Source organism: Stigmatopora argus, chromosome 8, assembly GCF_051989625.1.
Source record: "Stigmatopora argus isolate UIUO_Sarg chromosome 8, RoL_Sarg_1.0, whole genome shotgun sequence".
NCBI classification, from domain to species: domain Eukaryota; kingdom Metazoa; phylum Chordata; class Actinopteri; order Syngnathiformes; family Syngnathidae; genus Stigmatopora; species Stigmatopora argus.
Window position 1 is genome coordinate 15,968,106 of NC_135394.1, and position 21,906 is coordinate 15,990,011.

General features: G+C 38.9%; 1 protein-coding gene across 2 annotated transcripts in view; it reads left to right on the plus strand.

The window, feature by feature from the left end:
• The window catches only part of rorca (RAR-related orphan receptor C a), a 41,811-nt gene that overhangs the window by 12,313 nt on the left and 7,592 nt on the right, over positions 1–21,906 (plus strand). Inside the window, exons 3-8 of one of the 2 annotated variants that reach the window (XM_077606676.1) lie at positions 4,192–4,278; positions 16,381–16,466; positions 16,613–16,754; positions 17,882–18,322; positions 18,395–18,516; positions 19,990–20,122. In XM_077606676.1, coding sequence (XP_077462802.1) covers positions 16,742–16,754; positions 17,882–18,322; positions 18,395–18,516; positions 19,990–20,122 — 709 coding nt within the window. In that variant the 5' untranslated portion in view covers positions 4,192–4,278; positions 16,381–16,466; positions 16,613–16,741. Of the gene's footprint in view, positions 1–4,191; positions 4,279–5,216; positions 5,569–16,380; positions 16,467–16,612; positions 16,755–17,881; positions 18,323–18,394; positions 18,517–19,989; positions 20,123–21,906 lie in introns of those variants that run through there. The other variant, XM_077606675.1, reaches the window with a different exon arrangement.

Below are 21,906 nucleotides of genomic sequence, written 5' to 3' on the forward strand. Positions count from 1 at the left end.
CGCAGTTCTGAGATCGGGGGTTCAATACCCAGTTCCGTTCTCACCGTGCCTGTGTGGGTTGTTTCTGGTTTCCTCACGTATCACCAAAATATACATGCTAGGCTAATGGTATGCTAAATTGTTCCTGGGAAAGAGTTCAGGGTATACCGTGCCTAGTGAATTTAGTGTGCTGGGATAGGCTCCAGCACCCCTGTGAGCATAAGTAGAATGGAAAATGGATGAATGAATGGCCTTAACTAGCCGCAGGTTTAGCATTTACAATATACTTAGAGTCTTTCTGCTAGCGCAGCAATTAAACGCTTGCTAATAGCACTAGCCTCGTGCTAATGGCTATATAGCATGATATTTAATCATGAACGATACTAAAGTCATATTTATCGTGACTAGAATGTCTTTGTTCTTGAATGTGGTACAGTTTCAAAGCTAGCAAAAACAAGCTAGGAAAAAAAAGCTATTTTACAATAGCAAAACGTTCTTAAATCTTTACTTTGGTGAGTTTATATTCTTGAACGTGGCACAGTATTGTAGCTAGCATAAAAACAAGCTAGAAAAAAAGCTATTTTACATAGCAAAACGTTCTTAAATCTTTATTTTAGTCAGTTTTCGTTGTTGAATGTGGGACAGTATCAGAGCTAGCATAAACACGCTAGGAAAAAAAGCTATTTTACATTGCAAAACGTTCTTAAATCTTTATTTTTGGTCAGTTTTCATTCTTAAATGTGGCACAGTATTGGGGATAGCATAAACAAGCTAATAAAAAAAGCTATTTTACAATAGCAAAACCCTCTTAAATCTTTATTTTTGGTCAGTTTTCATTCTTGAACGTGGCATAGTATCGGAGCTAGCATATATAAGCTAGAAAAGAGCTATTTAACAATAGCAAAACATTCTTACATTTTTACTTTGGTCAGTTTTCCTCCTTTTTAATCTGCGTTTATGTGTGAATGACAGAAAATATCTTTGTTTACTAATGTAGGATATTTTAGCTAGGTGCGAACAAGATCTGAGACGCTCCAAAAACAGTTAGCTAACTGTTAGCCATTCATGAGAAATATTATGTACTTTGCGCACCAGTCGGTTCAGGTTCAGAATGTGACTGTCACTCATTGCGGGATTATAATTCAGACAAATGACATTGAAAAGATTATTTATAGGACCAATGTTGGCGTGTGTTTGTTTATGCGCGATTGCCATGACAACCAGCAAGAGGAAACGCTCAGCGGTTTTAACACGCTGACCTGTTGACGTGAACCTTTGGACAGGTAAAGCTCGGGGACAAACCGGATTACCGCATATGGAAATGTCCGAATGAAAGAGAAAGAGAGAGAGAGTTTAGCGGCCATCGGAAAGAGGAGAGGAGGAGAGAGCTTTCAACAGGAAGAGGGAGAGAAGAGAGGATTATGGGTACTTGGCTCTCAAAATAATCCGCTTGCCATAGCGGGATTTACATACGCCGGTTTCGCCCGGGCAAATGCGCGTCGAGTACAGCATGTACGATCAATAATGTGGAAAAACGGTGGTTTGAACAGGATGGATTTGTATTTATTTTTTGTGTTTTTCATTCAAATTAAATTAAAGGATTTAGAATTTAATATGTAGATACAAAAGTCAGAATATTTTGGGCTGTTGGTAAAACTGAGATTAGGACTAAAAGTTTGTTTACTTTGAATCATTCTGTTATTTTTTTTAATGTAGTTTGAATATTATATATATTTGAATATTTGTAATTTTAGGTACTGCTAAACTACGAAAAAAGCGTGACTTATAGTCCAGAAAATACGGTAAATAGATTTAACTAATTAAGTATTAGCCACAAGTACTGCTAAACTATGAAAATAGGGTGACTTATAGTCCAGAAAATATGGTAAATATATTTAACTTCTTAAGTATTAGCCACGGGTACTGCTAAACTATAAAAAAGGGTGATTTATACTCCATAAAATACGGTAAATAGATTTAACTAATTAAGTATTAGCCACAGGTACTGCTAAACTGTAAAAAAAATGGTCATTTATAGTCCAGAAAATATGGTAAATAGATATAACGTCTTAATTATTAGCCACAGGTACTGCTAAACTATGAAAAAGGTGACTTATAGTCCAGAAAATACGGTAAATAGATGTAATTTCTCAAGTATTAGCCACAGGTACTGCTAAACTACGAAAAAAGATTGACTTATAGTCCAGAAAATACGGTAAATAGAAGTTAAATCTTTAAAAGTTAACTTCTTCACTTTTAAGTATTAGCCAGTTAAACTGAAAAAAAAGTGTGACTTATAGTCTAGAAATTACGGTAAGTAGAAGTGAAATCATTATTTCTTAGCCTGCTCACATTTCAAAGCAAAAAAGCAACAACATAAAAATGTTTTTGTCTTTCTTGCCTGGAAATGCCGTTTAATCTCCCCAATTTGCCCGTTCCTCACGCTCTAATTTACCCATCGCCATGGTTACATAAAACCCAGGGGTCAAAGGGCGAATGTCACGACACCCCGCTGCCGAACACCGGATGGATGTGCGTTTGCATCGTAGACAACATAATCCCGTCGACGCCAAAGAATCGGACCAGAAAAAGGAAACCCGAACCCGCCCGAACTGGAGGAAGTGGAAGTTTACACACTTTAAATGTAGAACTGAATACATCCAACAAACAATAAACACGCCATATTTCCCATCATTGTACTCGTAAAACAAAAAAAGGGGGCGGGGCGTCGTCCCAGGTTTATTTGCTAATGATTAATCTGCTTTCCAGAAAGCAAACACAGATTTTCGTGCTTTGAGAGGAACAACAAGTGGAAGTTAAAGGAAGTAAAGGCCGTTTAATGGCGGTAGAATAAAAAAATGGCCGCTCCGGGGCGCATGAGCACCCGGGTGGGAGGGGCATGTGAAAGCTGCGTGTTGCTCCACTAACCTACTTACCATAATCTCCCCCCGTTATTTCATAACCGTGTCCATGTTACGTGATGCGTCCGTCATTGCACCCGCGCCGGGAAATCGATTGCTCAGTTCTTGTTATTAATCGTTGATTTTTCATTATCGTTCTTGTCTCGGTGTGGAAAATAAAATGCGTTCTCGTGGAAATTGTGGGCCGCAGGAAAAAAATCTGGGTGCGAGCGGCGGGGGAAAGAAAACAACCTGTCCATTGGCGGTAATTCCTCTAAACGAGATTAGGGTTGGTTAATCCGGTGATATAATCAAGTTCCTTCATTGAGTTGCGTTAAGTGGAAAGTAAAATGAGGACGCACTTGCACTTGCTGAGAAAAGAATAAATTTTTTGGGGATATGAGGTTGTTTTAAAATGAATTTGAACATAAATATGATGATGTAGAAAGACGATTCTACATTTGTGTTAGTCACAGACACGTATTCTTTATCCTCTGCATAGAAGGGTTGGGAAACTCGTATAGTTAATTCATTTATTTATTCCACATGTGTCAAAGTGGCGGCCCGGGGGCCAAATCTGGCCCGGCGCATCATTTTGTGTGGCCCGGGAAAGTAAATCATGAGGGCCGACTTTCTGTTTTAGGATCAAATTAAAATGAAGAGTATAGATGTATATTAAAATTCCTGATTTTCCGCCTTTTAAATCAATAATTGTAATTTTTTAATCATTTTTTCCTGTGTTTTTAGTTCAAAAATCATTTTGTAAAATCTAAAAGTATATATAAAAAGCTAAAATAAACATTGTTTTAGATCTATAAAAAAACGGAATATTCAGGACTTTTAATCCAGTTCTTCTAATCCACGTGTCAAAGTGGGGGCCCGGGGGCCGAATCTGGCCCGCCGCATCATTTTGTGTGGCCCGGGAAAGTAAATCATGAGTGGCGACTTTCTGTTTTAGGATCAAATTAAAATGAAGAGTATAGATGAATATCAAATTTCCTGATTTCCCCCCTTTTAAATCAATAATAGTCATTTTTAAATCCATTTTTCTGTGTTTTTAGTTCAAAAATATTTTTGTAAAATCTAAAAATATATTTAAAAAAAGCTAAAATAAACATTGTTTAGATCTATAAAAAACTGAATATTCAGGGCTTTTAATCCAGTTCTTTTAATCCATTTATAAAAAAAATCTAAATATTATATCTAAAATGGTCTGCCCCACTTGAAATCGAGTTGACGTTAACGCGGCCCGCGAACCAGCCCGAGTCTGACACCCCTGATTTATTCTCTGAACCGCTTTTTGCCTCCTTAGCGTCGCAGGGGGTGTTGGAGCCAATTCCATGGAGCCTATCCAAGCTAACTACGGACACCCTTAATTGGTGGGCAGCCAATCACTAAGGTACAATGACACACAACCAATCATAGCTATGGGCAATTTAGTTTTCAACCAGCTAGCCTAGCATGCATGTTAATAGGATGTAGGAGGAAACTGGAATACCCAGAGAAAACCCACACAACCCCAACATGCAAACTTCACACAGTGAGGACCCATCTGAGATCGAACCCTCGACCCCAGAACTGTGAGGCCGACGCTTTAACCACTTATCCACCAGTCTGCAATATTGTTAATTTAAATTATGTTATGAAATATTACAGGACAGCTTGCTATTATCCTTCTTAATACTTATTAATGAGGCAGTGCACATAATTAGAGTTTCCGGACGTATATAAATGAATTAAATATCAGCGCACAAAATTTATGGCAGTGTTTGTGAACAGCATTTTGTGGTCTTGCGATGTACTGCAATGACAAAGTTACATAATAAGGATTTACATTTGAAAAATGACTTTTGAATGTCATAAACCAAAACGCACTACATAAAATATACACATTTGTCAAAAGGTTTTTTTCCCAATACTCCGTCAGAATCTTTAATTAATGCATATTTTTACTATAACCTTCTAACATCTGCAAATCTCATTTTACAGTCGATACTTATTACTGTAGTACTGCAATGCCAATAAAGTTGCATAATACTGCATAGTTTCAATGCAAAAGTACTCAAGATGAAGTGAAGTAGAAAACGACGTGTACTTTGCACAAGTAGTCGTAAAAACACGTTATTTTTGGCTAAAAATGTGCTTTATGAGTGATGAGAACATATAAATACTCCATAAAAGTACTGCTAAATTGCTGTACTTTTTTTGCTTGCATCGCAATAGTTCCCACGCTGAGAACTGACACACTGCCACACTTTCTCACGCACGCGTGAGCGGCTCATTGCGCGCGCGCCACCCGCTCGGCGTGCGTGCGCGTGCCTGCGTCGTCACCAGGCACGCACGCACGCACGCAGCGGGCGGGCTCGGGCGGTCATGTGTAGTCCACGCGTCGTCGAAAGTAGGTTAGCGTCAACCACGGACGAGGAAGGAAGGAGCTGCCAGTCCACGCGTGGGTCAGCCGCTTCGTGAAAACCACAACACGGTGTTCCCCAGGGAAGCAAGACCGCCTAGAAAGACACTTGAACTCAACACGAACTAACGACGGCTTGATAGCGGACGAGTTGTTGTTGTTTTTTTCGGTGCCGAAAAGGCGAGCCGTTTCAGGAGTTTCTGTTTTGAACGTTCGTTTTTTTTTTTCTGAGCTTGCAAGAGGAGTTGCATGACTCCAAAAGTCGACTCGACATGAGAGGTAAGTGACTTTTCAACTTTCGAATTAAGTTTGTGGGGGAGCTTCAAACAAATTGGAGGTGTCAAGTTTTCGGACTTTTCGAGGTGCACTTGAACATACCGTGAAAATACAGGAAGTGGGGAAAAAGCCTAAATGACAATGACTCGCTTTGTTATGATTATTTTTGAAATGTTTTCACGTCTTTTTACGCAAATGGCGAGTTTGTTTGGCGCCTGGCGTTATTTTTTGAGTGCGTATACTGCCTCTCGGATGACTCGACTGGCGTTATGTAAGAGCAAGAGAGGCGGCAGGGAAGGGAGGGAGGGAGTGGGCTCAATCAAGCCCGAGAAAAGGCACTTGGCACGGCCACTTGCGCTTACATTTCACCTCCTTTTCCTCGCTCCAATTCAACACTTGACCATCTTACTTTTCGACACTTAATACCGTCAATGACTATCGCACTTAACTTGCGAAATTCCAGCTATTGAACTCCTTTACCGCCATTGACGTCAATGGACGTCCATTTCATTTCGACTGTTTTAGACAGGCAATAAAATGGACGCCTATCGCCGTCAAGGGCAATCAAACATGATCACTTACGTACGTCACATTTGGTCAATCACTATGGGTTAGTGTAAATATGCAAATGTAGGTTGTAAAAGTGTTTTTTTCGGTAAATTGCTGTTTTTTCAGGGTTGTGTTATGTAAACTTGGCGTGATAGGTGTTCCTTTGACCTAATTCTCTCATTGTGGATTACAGTTTATGCATGTGTGCTTTATAGTCAATTGAAACCCCTCCCAATTTCATGGATTCTATTTATTTTAAATATTATTTGCACTTTATATTATTATTTACACTTTATATTATGATTTGCACCACTCCAAGCCCATTTCCCATCGCCCAGCTTCACTATACGTAAATTAAAAGCTAGTTTTCCTGGCCTGCTGGCGTCAAGGGGTCGAATAAATTGGGGTTTATTTGCGGCTGAGTTCATCTTATGCTGTAACGTGAAGACGCAAGTGTCCAAAGGTGCTCCGACCGTTGTTATGATGTCAGGCCGTCACGGATCGCTGTGGCCAAGCCGGATATGGGCACAGCAAGCCCACTTTTAAACATGAGGCCCAGCAGGCTCCAGTTTAAGCTCGGTTTCTTCTGTCGGCTCGGATTACTGACGTTAAACAGGGGGGACGCCATTGGACACTTTGATTTTGCTGCCGTGACCCGCGCTGGGTTTTAATAAGAAACGCCGCGCTGATCCGATTTTTCTTTGAGAAAAGCGGAAGGACTTTTCTAGGTGAGGCAGACAACCTGCCGTGAACTATGGCGGGTTTTTAAATGGTTAAAGTTTCATTAATGAAAGTGTTAAAATACCAAGAGTGACCAGGATTGACAAATTCCTCCTTTGGGTTTATTTCTGGGGGGATTTTCTGTATGCTAATTTAGGCCCTCGCGGTAAATCATCAATTAATATTTTTATAGTGGCTTGGAAACATTGTTTAAATGCTCTTTTTTCCCCCAATCCTTTTATTAGCATCTTTTTCAAATTTATGTATTCTTTTTTTTTTAGTCATTTCTAATTAAAAAGTGGGAAAGCAGTGCATTTTCTTTTATTTTCTATTAAAAATAGGACATTATATAATTTTTTTATTAGCATCTTTTTCTAATTTATTTAATCATTTCTAATTAAAAAGTGGAAAAGCAGTGCATTTTCTTATAATAAAAATAGGACTTTATATATTTTTTTAAATCGTTCTACTTTTCTTTATTTACATTCAATTTATACTTATTTTATTTTTTAATATTTTTATGTTTAATAAAAAAATACATAGCCGCTGCATTTTTAATTAATTAAAAGCATTGTTTTTTTAAATCGTTCTACTTTTCTTTATTTACATTCAATTTATACTTATTTTGTTTTTAATATTTTTATGTTTAATAAAAAAAATACATAGCCGCTGCATTTTTAATTAATTAAAAGCATTGTTTTTTTAAATCGTTCTACTTTTCTTTATTTACATTAAATTTATAAAGAAACTGAAAGGGAAAACACCAAATATTCTATTTTTAATATTTTTATGTTTAATAAAAAAAATACATAGCCGCTGCATTTTTAATTAATTAAAAGCATCGTATTTTTTTCATTCATTAAATTTTTTCTAGAACTTAAAACAAAAACAAAAATATATACATATACATATTATATATATACTCATAATGCTGAATGTTACTCAAAACATATTTACATTTTAAAATTTTAATTAGGAATAAACAGTTGAATATTTGGCAAACATTTACGGCTCAAAATGGGGGCAAAATCAAGTAAGAACAATTAAAATAAAATTAAAAAAACACAAATAGTGACATTTCCCAACTGCAGATATATAGAATATTTACCATCAAGTGTCTAAATGCCATTGACGATAAGAGACGTCTAATCTATTTAAAATGGCAGCGCCTCGAGGGCCCCCCCCCCCCCCCCCCCCCCCATTTCAAATAGATTCGCCGTCTGTCACGGTCACTGAAACATGATCGTCAACTGGCGAGCAAAATGGCCCGAGGAAAAAGGTCAGTGCGCGCTCTCCAAGAACGGCGCGCCACGACTCCCGCTCGCTATCTTTTCAATGCGTCGCCTCGCAAGATTTCACGGCGAAACTCGGTATGTGTCAAGGTGCCCTCTCCATTCGCTGACGACCGCACGCAAAAGATTCCCTTCCAGAATTTATCTACACAGCGTCATCCCAAAAACTGAGCTCGAATTTGCCACGGCGTAAAGATAGCAGAAAAAAACAATACATAATATTTAGCCCAACAATTAATATCTGGCCCTTTATGATATCTTGACGCAAAGACGGCGCGATAAGTTTCAAGGTGATTACGTCATGGGATCTTGGGGTTCCAGTGTTGCGCAATATACCATATTGTCCGCACTATAAGGCGCAAATAAAATGTTTCAATATTCGCACTTGATGTGCCTTTTTATATGGATCAATATTGGTTAGTCATTTTTATTACATTTTCCTTAGCACAGCTCCATCTAGTGGACGCATAACACAACCCATAACCACTACTACTACTACTGTTACTGCTACTTCGGTGCCATCTAGTGGATCTATAACACAACCCCTACTACTGCTACCACCACCACTACTACTACTACTTCAACTACCACCACTACACTTACTAGTACCACCACAACACTTACTTGTACCACCACTACACTTACTACTACCACCACTACACTTACTACTACCACCACAACACTTACTAGTACCACTACTACACTTACTAGTACCACCACTACACTTACTAGTACCACTACTACACTTACTAGTACCACCACTACACTTACTAGTACCACCACTACACTTACTAGTACCACCACTACACTTACTACTACCACCACAACACTTACTACTACCACCACAACACTTGCTACTACCACCACAACACTTACTAGTACCACCACTACCACCACCACTACCACCACCACTACCACTACTAATGCCACCAATACTACTACCACTACCACTACCACTACCACTACCACTACTACTACCACTACCACTACTACTACTACTACCCCTACTAATACCACCAATACTACTACCACTACTACTACCCCTACTAATACCACCAATACTACTACCACTACCACTACTACTACTACTACTACTACTACTACTACTACTACTACTACCACTACTAATACCACCAATACTACTACCACTACTACCACCACTACTACTACTACCACTACTAATACCACCAATACTACTACCACTACTACTACCTCTACCACCACTACCACCACTACCTCTACCACCACTACCTCTACTACCACTACCTCTACTAACACTCCTCCTACTATTACTACCACTATTACTACCACCACTACCACTACTACCACTACTACTACCACTACCTCTACTAACACTCCTCCTACTATTACTACCACTACTACCACCACCACTACTACTACCACTAAAATGGCAATTTATGGCATTGCGTGACCAATTCTTTGATATAAAATACATTATTTTAACAATTTGTTGGCAACTCTATGCTGTTCCTGCACAAAATATAATTATTACTCCAAGTCCCATGCAAAAATCTGTCAACCCTGCTACCATCCATCCCGTCCCCCTTAGCATATAAAAAAACTAAGCTCCAACTTTTTGCGACGCGTGCTGACCAAATATGTTTTTGGGCTTTTTTAACCGCCAGCGACGGCGCTTTGGTGACCACATTCTGCCTCAAATTGGAGTCTCCCCGTCAGCTGGAAACATTCCGCGCCGCAAGTGTAAAGCGATCCGGTGTGTGATTTGGCCCGCTTGTAAATGATGCATAGCTTGGCGGCCATTTCGCGGCTCCCGTCGATCCCGCAAACAAGGCCGTAAATGCCACGCAGCGGTCGCGGGATGCTGTCATTGGTCCGCTTGGACTACCGCGGAGTCATTATTTAAACACTGGCTTATAAATGACATGACGGGGTCCCATTTCTCTACTTCGAATGCTTCTAGGATTCTTGGAAAGAGACCAATCAATCTAAGTAACTGAGAAGGGGAAAAGTATTTAAAAAATGTGCCTCTAGTCAAGCGTGGTCATGATACAGCAATAGTTCAGAGGCCGCCATTTGCTTCCAAAAGTAGGTTAAGTACAGTATGGAGTTGAAGGAGTGGGTAACTAGGACTTTACACTGTTTGATTAGCTGGGCTGAGAGTGCAAAGTCTGGACTGACAAGCCTTTACGGCCTTGTTTCCCGCTAAAGTCATTCAATAACGGGCGCCTAGATGGTTGTAAATGTGACTTATTGCTTAAAAAAATACAAAGACAGAAAGAAGAATGGCTATTTTGGGGGTTTCGGATCGTTTCGTATCACGGGTGGCGAACAGGTTAGACACAAGGAGTCAAAAAGCCAATTATAAAAATCCAATTATTGCCAAATTATTTTTTAAATATGTATTGTTTGTTTTTAATGGGAGCCTGGTGGATTGTAGTGTTTTAAGAGAGGGTAAAAATAAGAGAAATGTGAAATGGGCGGGGCTAAAGAGTTTTAGGGTACTTACAGGTCACTTCCTGTAAGTTTTTGATTATTTCATATTCATTTTCTGGGGCTTTTTGGGATGCTTCTTGCTCATTGGTCGGTTCCGGCTGATTTTTAAGGCATTTCCAGGTGACTTTCTGTTGGTTTTAGGCCATTTTTAAAGTTTTTTATTAACACATTGGCTGCCATTGAAGGCACTGTTTTGACAGCAGGGGGCGAATGAAGCAATAGAAATTGAGCAAAGTTCAGTTGATCACAAAAAACTAGTTTTGCAACAATCTTGTGGGAAAAAATGAAGGATTTTAATTATGTGAGTACAGTATGAATGTGCTACAAAGTACCCGCCAGGTAGAACAATCCCATAATGGGCCGGATCGGGAACCCGAGCGGTCCACTTTCAGCCCATGTGCCGCAGGTTTGATACCTCAAATTTAGAATCACGGTGGTTTGGGCCTTTTTTGACATCTGGATTGATAATAATATAAAAATAAAGGCACGCGAACTACAGTACGGCGAGAACAGCTGGCGTTATTATCGGCGTCTAACATGTCGCAGCATGTCGAGGATCGGAGTGAAATTTCAGCTTGCGTCCATGCGACAACATTTGGTGGCTGTAAATCTATTTTTTGCTTTGGTGTCAACCAGTTGACCATGCGTAATAAAATAAATGTATCTGTAATTATGGCACGCCAGCCATAAAAGCAACGACGCTCATTAACATAAATCACACAAGAGAGGGTGATTTATGACCTCTTTGGCGGGAAGATTTAGGGTTTGGTGTGGTTTAGCGGCATTTTAGAGAGGCGGAGACCAATCTATTTGGGCTGGGTGGGTTGGCAGCGAACGGTCATTTTTCAGTGAAAATAGGCGTCCAATCCGGTTGAACTGGGATGGCTGTCGACAAACATGAAATCGAATGATAGGCCGTCGTGAGTTGGTAATAAAATTTCATTTTGAGAAACATTACAAAATGCACGTCCGGTCAAAATGGCGGAAAATTTGGCCCAAAAATAAACCACATGAAATCGAGTTGGCATGAATGCGGCTCGCGAGCCCGTCTATAAATCATCAACCTGTGTGTTACGTCTTAAGCCGCACCTCCCCCGCCGCGGATCGGGGTCCAAGTCCGACTTAGAAACTGGTGAGGAGAAAAAAAAAGGAGGAGGAGCTTAATCCTCGGCTTGGGTGGGAAAGTGTGTCAGTGGAGCAGCTTGGGGGAGGCGGGACCAACTCGCCTGACTGGCAGGTGAGTCGGCGAGTCCTAAAGCCAAGGCGGTTGCCCCGCCCCCGAGCAAAGGCGAGGGTGTTACGTCAAACGGTTGCCGGGGCGACCACCTTTGAATGCGCGTTCGTGGAATGCGGCCAGACTGCGGTTATATAACAGGTTGGCGGCAGGGGGAGGGGCTTGAAGGGAGTGCTTGAGCAAGGCCTTGGAGAGGGAGTAGATTTTTTTTTTTTTTAGCTCCGCCCCCCAGCCTTTATTCATTTATTTCTATCTTTCCTGTGTAGTCTTTTTCAAATTGTGGGATATTTACGGTAACAAAATGAATGTTTGCTTATGTCATTTGTTTTAATTTTTATTGTGGGTAATGAACTGGCCTAAGCTGGATTTGTTACCTCATTTTATAGACCAGTGGTAACGTAACATTTTTATGACTGGGTTGATTGTTGTTTTGTTTAATTATGCCCTGTGGTTGGCTGGCTACCAATTCAGGAAGTACCATGCTGACTGTAAGTTCTTGGCTAGGCTGGGCTTCGGCACCCCCGTGACATTTTATCGGATTTATTGGTTGTTGCGTTATTATTGTCGTATCTTATCATAAAAAAAGTTGCATGTGCTAGACCACCTGTGTCAAAGTGGCGGCTCGGGGGCCAAATCTGGCCCGCCGCATCATTTTGTGCGGCCCAGGGAAGTAAATCATGAGTGCCGACTTTCTGTTTTAGGATCAAATTAAAATGTATAGAGTATAGATGTATATTATATTTCCTGATTTTCCCCCTTTTAAATCAATAATTGTCATTTTATAATCCATTTTTTTCTGTGTTTTTAGTTCAAAAATCATTTTGTAAAATCTACAAATATATTAAAAAAGCTCAAATAAACATTGTTTTAGATCTATAAAAAACTGAATATTCAGGGATTTTAATCCAGTTCTTTTAGTCCATTTATAAAAAAAAAATCTAAATATTATATCTAAAATGGTCGTTAATGCAGCTTGCGAACCAACCCGAGTTTGACACCCTTGTGTTAGACTGAGATATTTAACCATTCGTTCATTCGTCGTGGGGGGTGCCAGAGCCTATCCCAGCAAACTTTGGGCACCCCTGAATCGATGGCTAGCCAATCGCAGGGCACAAATACACAAAAAAAACAACCAATCCTACTCGCGCTCATTAATTTAGCATACAATTAGCTTAGCATGCACATTTTTAGGATGTGGAAGGAAATCGGAGCACCCAAACAAAACCCACTTGCTATGTTGAGAACATGCAAAGTCCAAATAGGAAGTTCGGAACCAAACGGGGATTGAACCCTTAATCTCAGAACTGCGAAGCGGTCGTGCTAACCACTTAACCACCGCACCGGCAAAACATGAAATCTGGATTTTATTACCATCTCTTCTACTGTTACGCCACACCATAAAAACAACAATTTTCATCTTTTTTCTTCACAAGATTTTATTTTTACGCTTTTCTCGTGTCATGGATTCCTCGGAAAACGTCCTGACCCCCCAAAAAATCCAATTCGCATTTTTCTTTAGGACCCCTCTGTCCTCTCTTGTCATGTGATGGCGCTAAATTCCGATTACTTTCACCAAAGAAGCGACAAAAGCGCCACGATGCTCGAGCCGTAGGAATTATAGCAATTGCGGTTTTCCCATTTTGACATCCTCGGGGGGTCGGCTTGTTTTTCTAGACCAGCTCGCCAGCATTTTGTTGTTCCTAAAGGAGGCGGAGGGGGGGGGGGGGGGGGTGACGGAGCAGCGCGGGCCGTGAAACTTTATAACCTCGGGCCTGGGCTAATGCAATTGACCTGCTATTCTGGGCTGGAGGAGGCCCGGCTACTTAGATAAACAACATAATGAAAAGAACATGCTGTTCCTCCCTAAGAAGGCTCAAGCTTCCACAATGCAGCACAAGAGCATAATGTACAGTTTAAAGGGGATGGGAGGGGCGGTTTGGGGTTTCTGCGGATCTCCCGATACAGAAATGATGAGTCGGGAAATTATTTTGCAAGAAAAGGCAGGTGCTTTTTCATCATTGTGTTGTCAATTCCAAAGATTTTATCAATAGTAGCTGCTGTCTTTCCCACTTCAAATGGATTGGACGTGTATGTCCATCCATGAGAACTTGTTTTTGCCATTTTATTGTTGGTGTTCGGTCATTTTTTGTTCATTTTAGGGGATTTACGGCTTGCTTTTTGTTGATTGGGGGGGGTGGGGGGGGGGGGGGTTGCACTGAACTCAAAGCAAGGACTGTCATTGGCCTAAAACAGGGGTGTCAGACTCGGATTGGTTCGCGGGCCGCGTTAACGTCAACTTGATTTCATGTGGGCCGGACCATTTTAGATATAATATTGAGATATTTTTTTTATAAATGGTTTAAAAGAACTGGATTAAAAGCCCTGAATATTCAGTTTTTTTAGAGATCTAAAACAATTTTTATTTTAGCTTTTTAAATATATTTTTAGATTTTACAAAATTATTTTTGAACTAAAAACAGAAAAAATGGATTAAAAAATTACAACGATTGATTTAAAAGGGGGAAAATCAGGAAATTTATTAGATTTTTTAAAATAAATTGATTAAAATAACTGGATTAAAAGGCCTGAATATTCATTTTTTTATAGATCTAAAACAATGTTCATTTTTGCTTTTTTTAATATTTTAGATTTCACAAAATGATTTTTGAACTAAAAACAGAAAAAAATGGATTAAAAAATGACAATTATTGATTTAAAAGGGGGGAAAATCAGAAAATGTTTTAGATTTTTTTAATAAATGGATTAAAAAAACTGGATTAAAATCCCTGAATATTCAGTTTTTTATAGATCTAAAACAATGTTTATTTTAGCTTTTTAAAAATATATTTTTAGATTTTACAAAATGCTTTTTGAACTAAAAACACAAAAAAATGGATTAAAAAATGACAATTATTGATTTAAAAGGGGGAAAATCAGGAAATGTAATATACATCTATACTCTTCATTTTAATTTGATCCTAAAACAGAAAGTCAGCACTCATGATTTACTTTCCCGGGCCGCCCAAAATGATGCGGCGGGCCAGATTTGGCCCCGGGCCGCCACTTTGACATATGTGGCCTAAAATGAACAGAAACTGATCTGGATTGGATGCCGAGCGCCGTCAATGGCGGCCAAAGAGTCAACAGACGCGTTTCTAGAGAAAAATGTTGGTTCCTTTTTTTTTTAAACGGGGACATTTTATATCTTGGTATTCTAGAAAACAAATTATTGATAACCTTTGAGGAAACAAAGTATTGATATTTGCATATATCGTCACACCCAGTTTTAAGACTGCTCTTATTTTAATAACACATTGTCTGCAGGTCATTACTTGCGTTTTTGGCTTGAATTTAAACGGACTCCACCCTTTACTTTTTATGTTCAGCCTAAGATGACTTTTAATGACATTTAGCGCTTCTGAAATATGATTTTTATTGGAAAGAAGTCAACAGTTTATGCAAATGAGCATTTCCAATAAGGTCAAAAAAGTGCACTTCCACGAAAAGGCTTGATCATTAATTCTTTTTTGCTGGTTAGTGTTCATTCCACCAATTTTTTTTTCATTGTGTCATATTGGCGACCATTCAAAAAAAAAAGACAATACAGTGTTGCCTTGAGAAAAACGAGTTGTATTTTAAATGGTATTTCCTTGATTGGAAATTCCCACACAAAAGCCACACCCACGCGCTTGTCGTATTTGGAGAAAATATTGTAATTAAAAAAAATGACATAACGCATTTTTTTCATTCCTTCATAATATGTAATAATGATCTAAAAATATATTCTTTAAATATACATGTATTAAAAAATATTATATTATATTATTAAAAATAAATATTTAGAACAATAATGTCATAAATGAGAATGCTTACTTGCTAAATTCATTTAAAAATAAAAATCATACTCCTTTTCAAATTAAAAAAAGAAAAAATAATATTTAATATTATAAAAAAATATACATATTTGGTACAGTGGCTCGGATTGGCTAAAGTCGATGTTTTCAACCAATTTAAAATCTGCTAACAAATTACAGTAATCCCTCAAATATCGCGGTTCATGTACACCAAACATGGCCGTGACAATTGAAAAATCACAAAGTAGTGTCACCCCTATTAAAAAATAAATAATAATTAAAAAACAAAAAATTCCGCTTGCGAGTTTCAGCAAATTTCACATTTTTACGAACTCTAAATTAAAAAAAAAAAAAAGTATAAAAGCGTTACAAAATTGCAAAGTAGTGAATTCCCAATAAGTGAAGTCTCGATAATTAATCCTTTCTGTGCAATAAATATAACAATAACATCTGCAATATTTTAAAATTAAAAAAAATGTTATTTTTTTTCTATTCCGTTGCCCAACGTGACTTTTTAAATGACATATTTATGTTTTTATTGGGAAACACGCACTTTGTGAAATAGCACCACTAATTTCGTTATACGCAATTGTTGTATAACAACAATAAAGTCTTTTGACTTTGACTGACTTGACTTGATTACCGTAATCCCACTTAAGCGCTAACTATTTATTTTCTTCCCTTCCTTCAGCTCAAATAGAAGTCATTCCCTGCAAAATCTGCGGGGACAAATCCTCAGGGATCCACTATGGCGTCATCACCTGCGAAGGCTGCAAGGTGAGTCGTCCTCGCCGCTGCCAAAAAAATTGACGCCTTAACCTGACATTAAGATAATTACGCTTGAGTCGCGGCCAAGTTTTTTGTTTTGGGAGCCAGCGCCCAATTCATGTTTGTAATGGTCAACTCGGGTGTCTTTTTTGAAGGGCTTCTTCCGACGCAGCCAGCAGAACAACGCCATCTACTCGTGCTCGCGACAGAGAAACTGCCTGATCGATCGGACCAATCGCAACCGCTGTCAGCACTGCCGACTGCAGAAATGTCTGGCTTTGGGGATGAGTCGTGACGGTGAGTTGCTTCCACAAATCGAGTCAAATGACTCAATGCACGTACATCAAATCGAATTACCGTAATGCCTCGCCAATTTACTGATTCTGCATACGGATTGGCCAAAAGTACATGAAAAATTTAATGAATTGAATGCTTTTATTGTCATTATATAAGTGTAATGAGATTTAAAGCTTAGCCACAAAGTGCATAAATAACATTAACAAACAAACATACAAATACATTATCAATAAATAATAACAATCAATAATAATCTACATAATACTATAGCATAATAAGTTGTCAACAACATAAATAAGTATGGAAGTGCACTAATAACAACAGCAAACAAACATACAAATAAATAACAATCAATAATGAATCAATAAATGATTAGTCAATATAATACTACAGCACAATAAGTTGTCAACAACATAAATAAGTAGGGAAGTGCACTAACAACAACAAACACAAATAAACAATCAATAAATAATAACAATAATGAATCAATAAATGATTAGTCAACTTAATACTACAGCATAAAAAGTTGTCAACAACATAAATAAGTAGGGAAGTGCACTAATAACAACAACAACAAACAAACATACAAATAAATAATAACAATCAATAATGAGTCAATAAATGATTAGTCAACTTAATACTACAGCATGAAATGTTGTCAACAACATAAATAAGTAGGGAAGTGCACTAATAACACACAACAAACAAACATACAAATAAATAATAACAATAATGAATCAATAAATCATTAGTCAACAAAATACTACAGGATTATAAATTACAACATAAATAATTAGTACAGTAATCCCTTGAATAGCACGGTTGATGCGGACCAAACATGGCCACGATAATTGAAAAATTGCAAAGTAGCAAGTAGCAATTAACAGTGTTCAACCAGCTAGCCTAGCCTAGCATGCATGTTTTTGGGATGTGGGAAGAAACCGGAGTACCCGGAGAAAACCCACACAAGCCCGGCGACAAGATGCAAACTCCACACACAGTGAGGTTCGACCTGGGATCAGACCCAGAACCCCAGAACTGCGAGGCGGACATGCCAACCACTCATTCACCGTTTCATTTTTTTTTTAGAGTAAATAATATCGAGCTTGTTTTTGTTGTTGGCGCAGCGGTAAAATTCGGCCGGATGTCCAAGAAGCAGCGCGACAGCCTCTACGCTGAGGTCCAAAAGCACCAACAGTCCCAAGAGTGCGCCGGCCTGACCGCCCGGGAAGACAACGGCGACGCTGGCGATCACGGACGGGCTTACCGCAGACTCTCCGGCGGCACGCTGGGCGACCTGGACGACTTCACCACGTTGCCCGAAAGCCTCCTCTTCAACCTGCCGCTGACTCCCGAGGACCAGAACGGAGAGTACGGCAACCTGGACCTGTTCGCCGGTAGCGCCGGCAGCGGCTCGTCCTCTCAGAGCTCGCCGGAACAGAGCCACTTGGACTTTGCCGAGGGCCACCACGGCATCAAACACGAGTACCAGCTCTTGCAGGATTCCGGTCTGTTTTCGCACGCCATCCTCAACCCGCTCCCCGAAAGATGCTCACTGCTCGAGCTCGGTATGCCCCGTTTTTATTCCAAGTCGCCAATGTGGGCGGAGCCATTGTCATACCGTTTTTTTCTTCTCTCAGAGCACATTACCCAATGCGTGGTGAAGTCCCACATGGAGACCAGTCAGTACAGTACAGAAGAACTGAAGAGAATGGCGTGGTCCACATACAGCATGGAAGACACCCGAATGTACCAAACAAAGGTAGGACAGCAACCAATAATCCCATTACAAATATTCTTTCATTGATTTTCCGGACCCCTTATCCTCACGAGGGGGGTGCTGGAGCCTATCCCAGCTAACTAAGTGCTCAAGGAGACAAAGGACAACCAGTCATAGTGATAGGCGATTTCTTACCTGTCAACTTTGGCCAATTAGTCCCCTTATTAATGATTGCAATTCCCCTTATTAAGCGATTAAAACACCGTACAAATGCAACATATTTTCTCACATAGGGCACACTTAAAAGTCTTTTTTTTATCGAAAGTGGACGGGGTGGCCAATCAGTCGGCTCTAAATACAAGATTGTGTAGATGTCGCTGTATGACGCTGACGGTTTGACTGTCTGGGTACATTGCTTGCTGACACGCTATAATTATATAGCGAAAAGAGCTAAATTGAGCATATTATGCTAAAAGCATGACAACATTAGCAATCAACGATGATGTTTTCGTCTGCTACCAGCGATCGAAACGGTCCGAAATGGGTAAAACGAGATCGGTTTTACAAAAAAACAAACTTAAAAAAATCCCGTACAAAAGTTGTTATACGGCGTACATCATTTGAAATTATAAAAAACGTGTAAAATACGGGAAAAACGTTTAAGTTGACAGTAACGCCATTTCGAGTGTTCAAGCAGTTAGCCTAGCCTAGCATGCGTGTATTGGGGATGTGGGAGGAAAACGGAGCACCCGTGGAAAACCCATGCAAACTCCACTGAGGAAGGTCCAACCCCGGGATCAAACCTGCGATCCTAGAACTGCGTGGCTGACGTGCTAACCATTACCGAAGAGGAAAAAATATGTAATATAACATATAGAATATAAATAAGCAGCTGTTAACATAATTATAACCTTAAAAAACAACATTGTTGGTGGGTAGAGATAGAGGGAAAAAAATAGATAAATATAAGCCAAAATATGAAAAGAAGTGTGACTTATAGCCTTGAAAATAAGCTAGTTTAGTTTTTTAGGTTTCTTTTTAACCTCATAACTTACGAATCCATAGAATAAATAGAATTAATTCACTGTTTTGATTTTATTTGCTTCTTGTGTGGATAAAAAAAAATCTAAAGAAATGGTCAGTCTGTTTTAAAAAACATTTAAAAATTTTTCGGTTCATTTGAATTGCTAAAATAAACAATTGGTTTCTCTTTATAAAAAAAAAAACAGATTTAAATCAAAACCCGTTTTCACGTGTCGTTATGCCAGCGCCGCAGAAAAGATAATCATCTGAACATTTTTCAAAGATCAAACAAGCTTTGTTCACAACAGATAAACGTTTTCCATAAATAACTACGCCAAACCGCAAAAAAAATATCTAGTAAACAAGATACAGTTCATGCTGTTTTTTTCCTGGCGAGATTCCACTATTAGAATCAAGTGATGAGTGCCAAATACAACTTGTACGATTGTTGGCGTGTTTTTCATGCTTTATTTTTGTTGCTCTTTTTGTCAGTCGGCCGAAGTGATGTGGCAACAGTGCGCCATGCACATCACCAACGCCATCCAGTACGTGGTGGAGTTTGCCAAGCGCATCTCTGGCTTCATGGACTTGTGCCAGAACGACCAGATTATCCTCCTCAAAGCAGGTCAGTAGCCCTTCAAAAGGAATACCTTGAGATACGAGCTGAATGTCTTCCTGGATCGAGCTCGTATGGCAATTTACAGTAATCCCTCGAATATCGCGGCTTCAACTTTGGCGGATTTTTCTTCTGCTGTAAATTCATAAAAATGTGAAAATCCACGTTGAAACTCGCAAGCAGAAGCCACTCCCCTGTCCTCCACTTGCTACTAGAATTCAGCACTGGAGTAAAAAATATATAATAAAAAAAAAAAAAAATCAAAGTTCATAAAAAAGTGAAAATAAATAAATAAATTAAAAAAAAAATCATAAAAATGTGTAAATCCACACTGAAACTCGCAAGCAGAAGCCACTCCCCTGTCCTCCACTTGCTACTAGAATTCAGCACTGGAGTAAAAAATATATAATAAAAAAAAAAAAAAAATCAAAGTTCATAAAAAAGTGAAAATAAATAAATAAATTTAAAAAAAAATCATAAAAATGTGTAAATCCACACTGAAACTCGCAAGCAGAAGCCACTCCCCTGTCCTCCACTTGCTACTAGAATTCAGCACTGGAGTAAAAAAAAATATATAATAAATTTAAAAAAAATTCAAAGTTCATAAAAATGTGAACATAAATAAATTTTTAAAAAAAATAATTCGTAAAAATGTGTAAATCCATACTGAAACTCTCAAGCGGAAGCCAGTCCTTCACTTGCTACTAGAACTCAGCACTGAAGTAAAAAAAAAAAAAAAGTTCATAAAGATGTGAAAATAAATAATTAAAAAAATAAAAACATTTTTAAAGTTCATAAAAATGTGAAAATACATGCTGAAACTCCAAAGCAGAAGCCACTCCCCCATTCTCCGCTTGCTACTAGAACTCAACACTGAAAAAAAATTAATAAATCCAATGTTTTTTAAAGTTCATAAAGATGTGAAAATAAATAAATAAATTTAAACAATAAACATTGTTAAAGTTCATAAAAATGTGTAAATCCACGCTGAAACTCGCAAGAGGAAGCCACTCCCCTTTTCTCCGCTTGCCACTGGGACTCAGCACTGAAGTAAGAAAATAATAATAATAAAAATAAAATATATATTTTTTTTAAATAGGAGTGACCCTACTTCGCTGTTTTTCGTTAATCGCGGCCATGTCTGCTCTACATTAACCGCGATAATCGAGGGATTACTGTATATTCACATTCATTTTTCTCTGAATATTACATTGCATGACTTCTCGCAATTTCCCACACCTGACCATTGCTTACGACACAGCACTTGGGAAACACTGCGCTAATGAAACACTCGCGCTAGTGCAATTTGACCATGACGTTAATCAAAATAATGAAAAAAACAAACAAAAAAAAAAGCACGTTGCCAGATAGCCTGTAAAATTCCATAAATTAGCCGCCTTGTTTTTAAAACGGCAGCATTCAGAAGGAAAAAAGTAGCGGCGTGTAATCTAAGATTTAGCCCATACAATTCAACTACCGTGGCGCTAAAACTGGGGATTAGCCGGAACCATAATAAAGAACGCACAGCCAATCGCGGTTTGTCGCGGTCCAGCTGTCGTGGCGAGAAAATAAGGCCTCTGGGAATACCGGCTCCCCCGCCGTGTTTGTTGACGACTTTTCCTCCTCGCCGTCCTATGTTTTTCATCACATGAACGCGCACATGCGGTCACTTCGCCTGAGGGGGGCGCCGACTTCATCGAGCCGGGCAATCACAAGACTCAAAAAGTCTTCCGTTGAAAGAACGGCGACCCTTGTTTGGATTTACCCGCATTTAATTTTCAAAACGTCCCGCC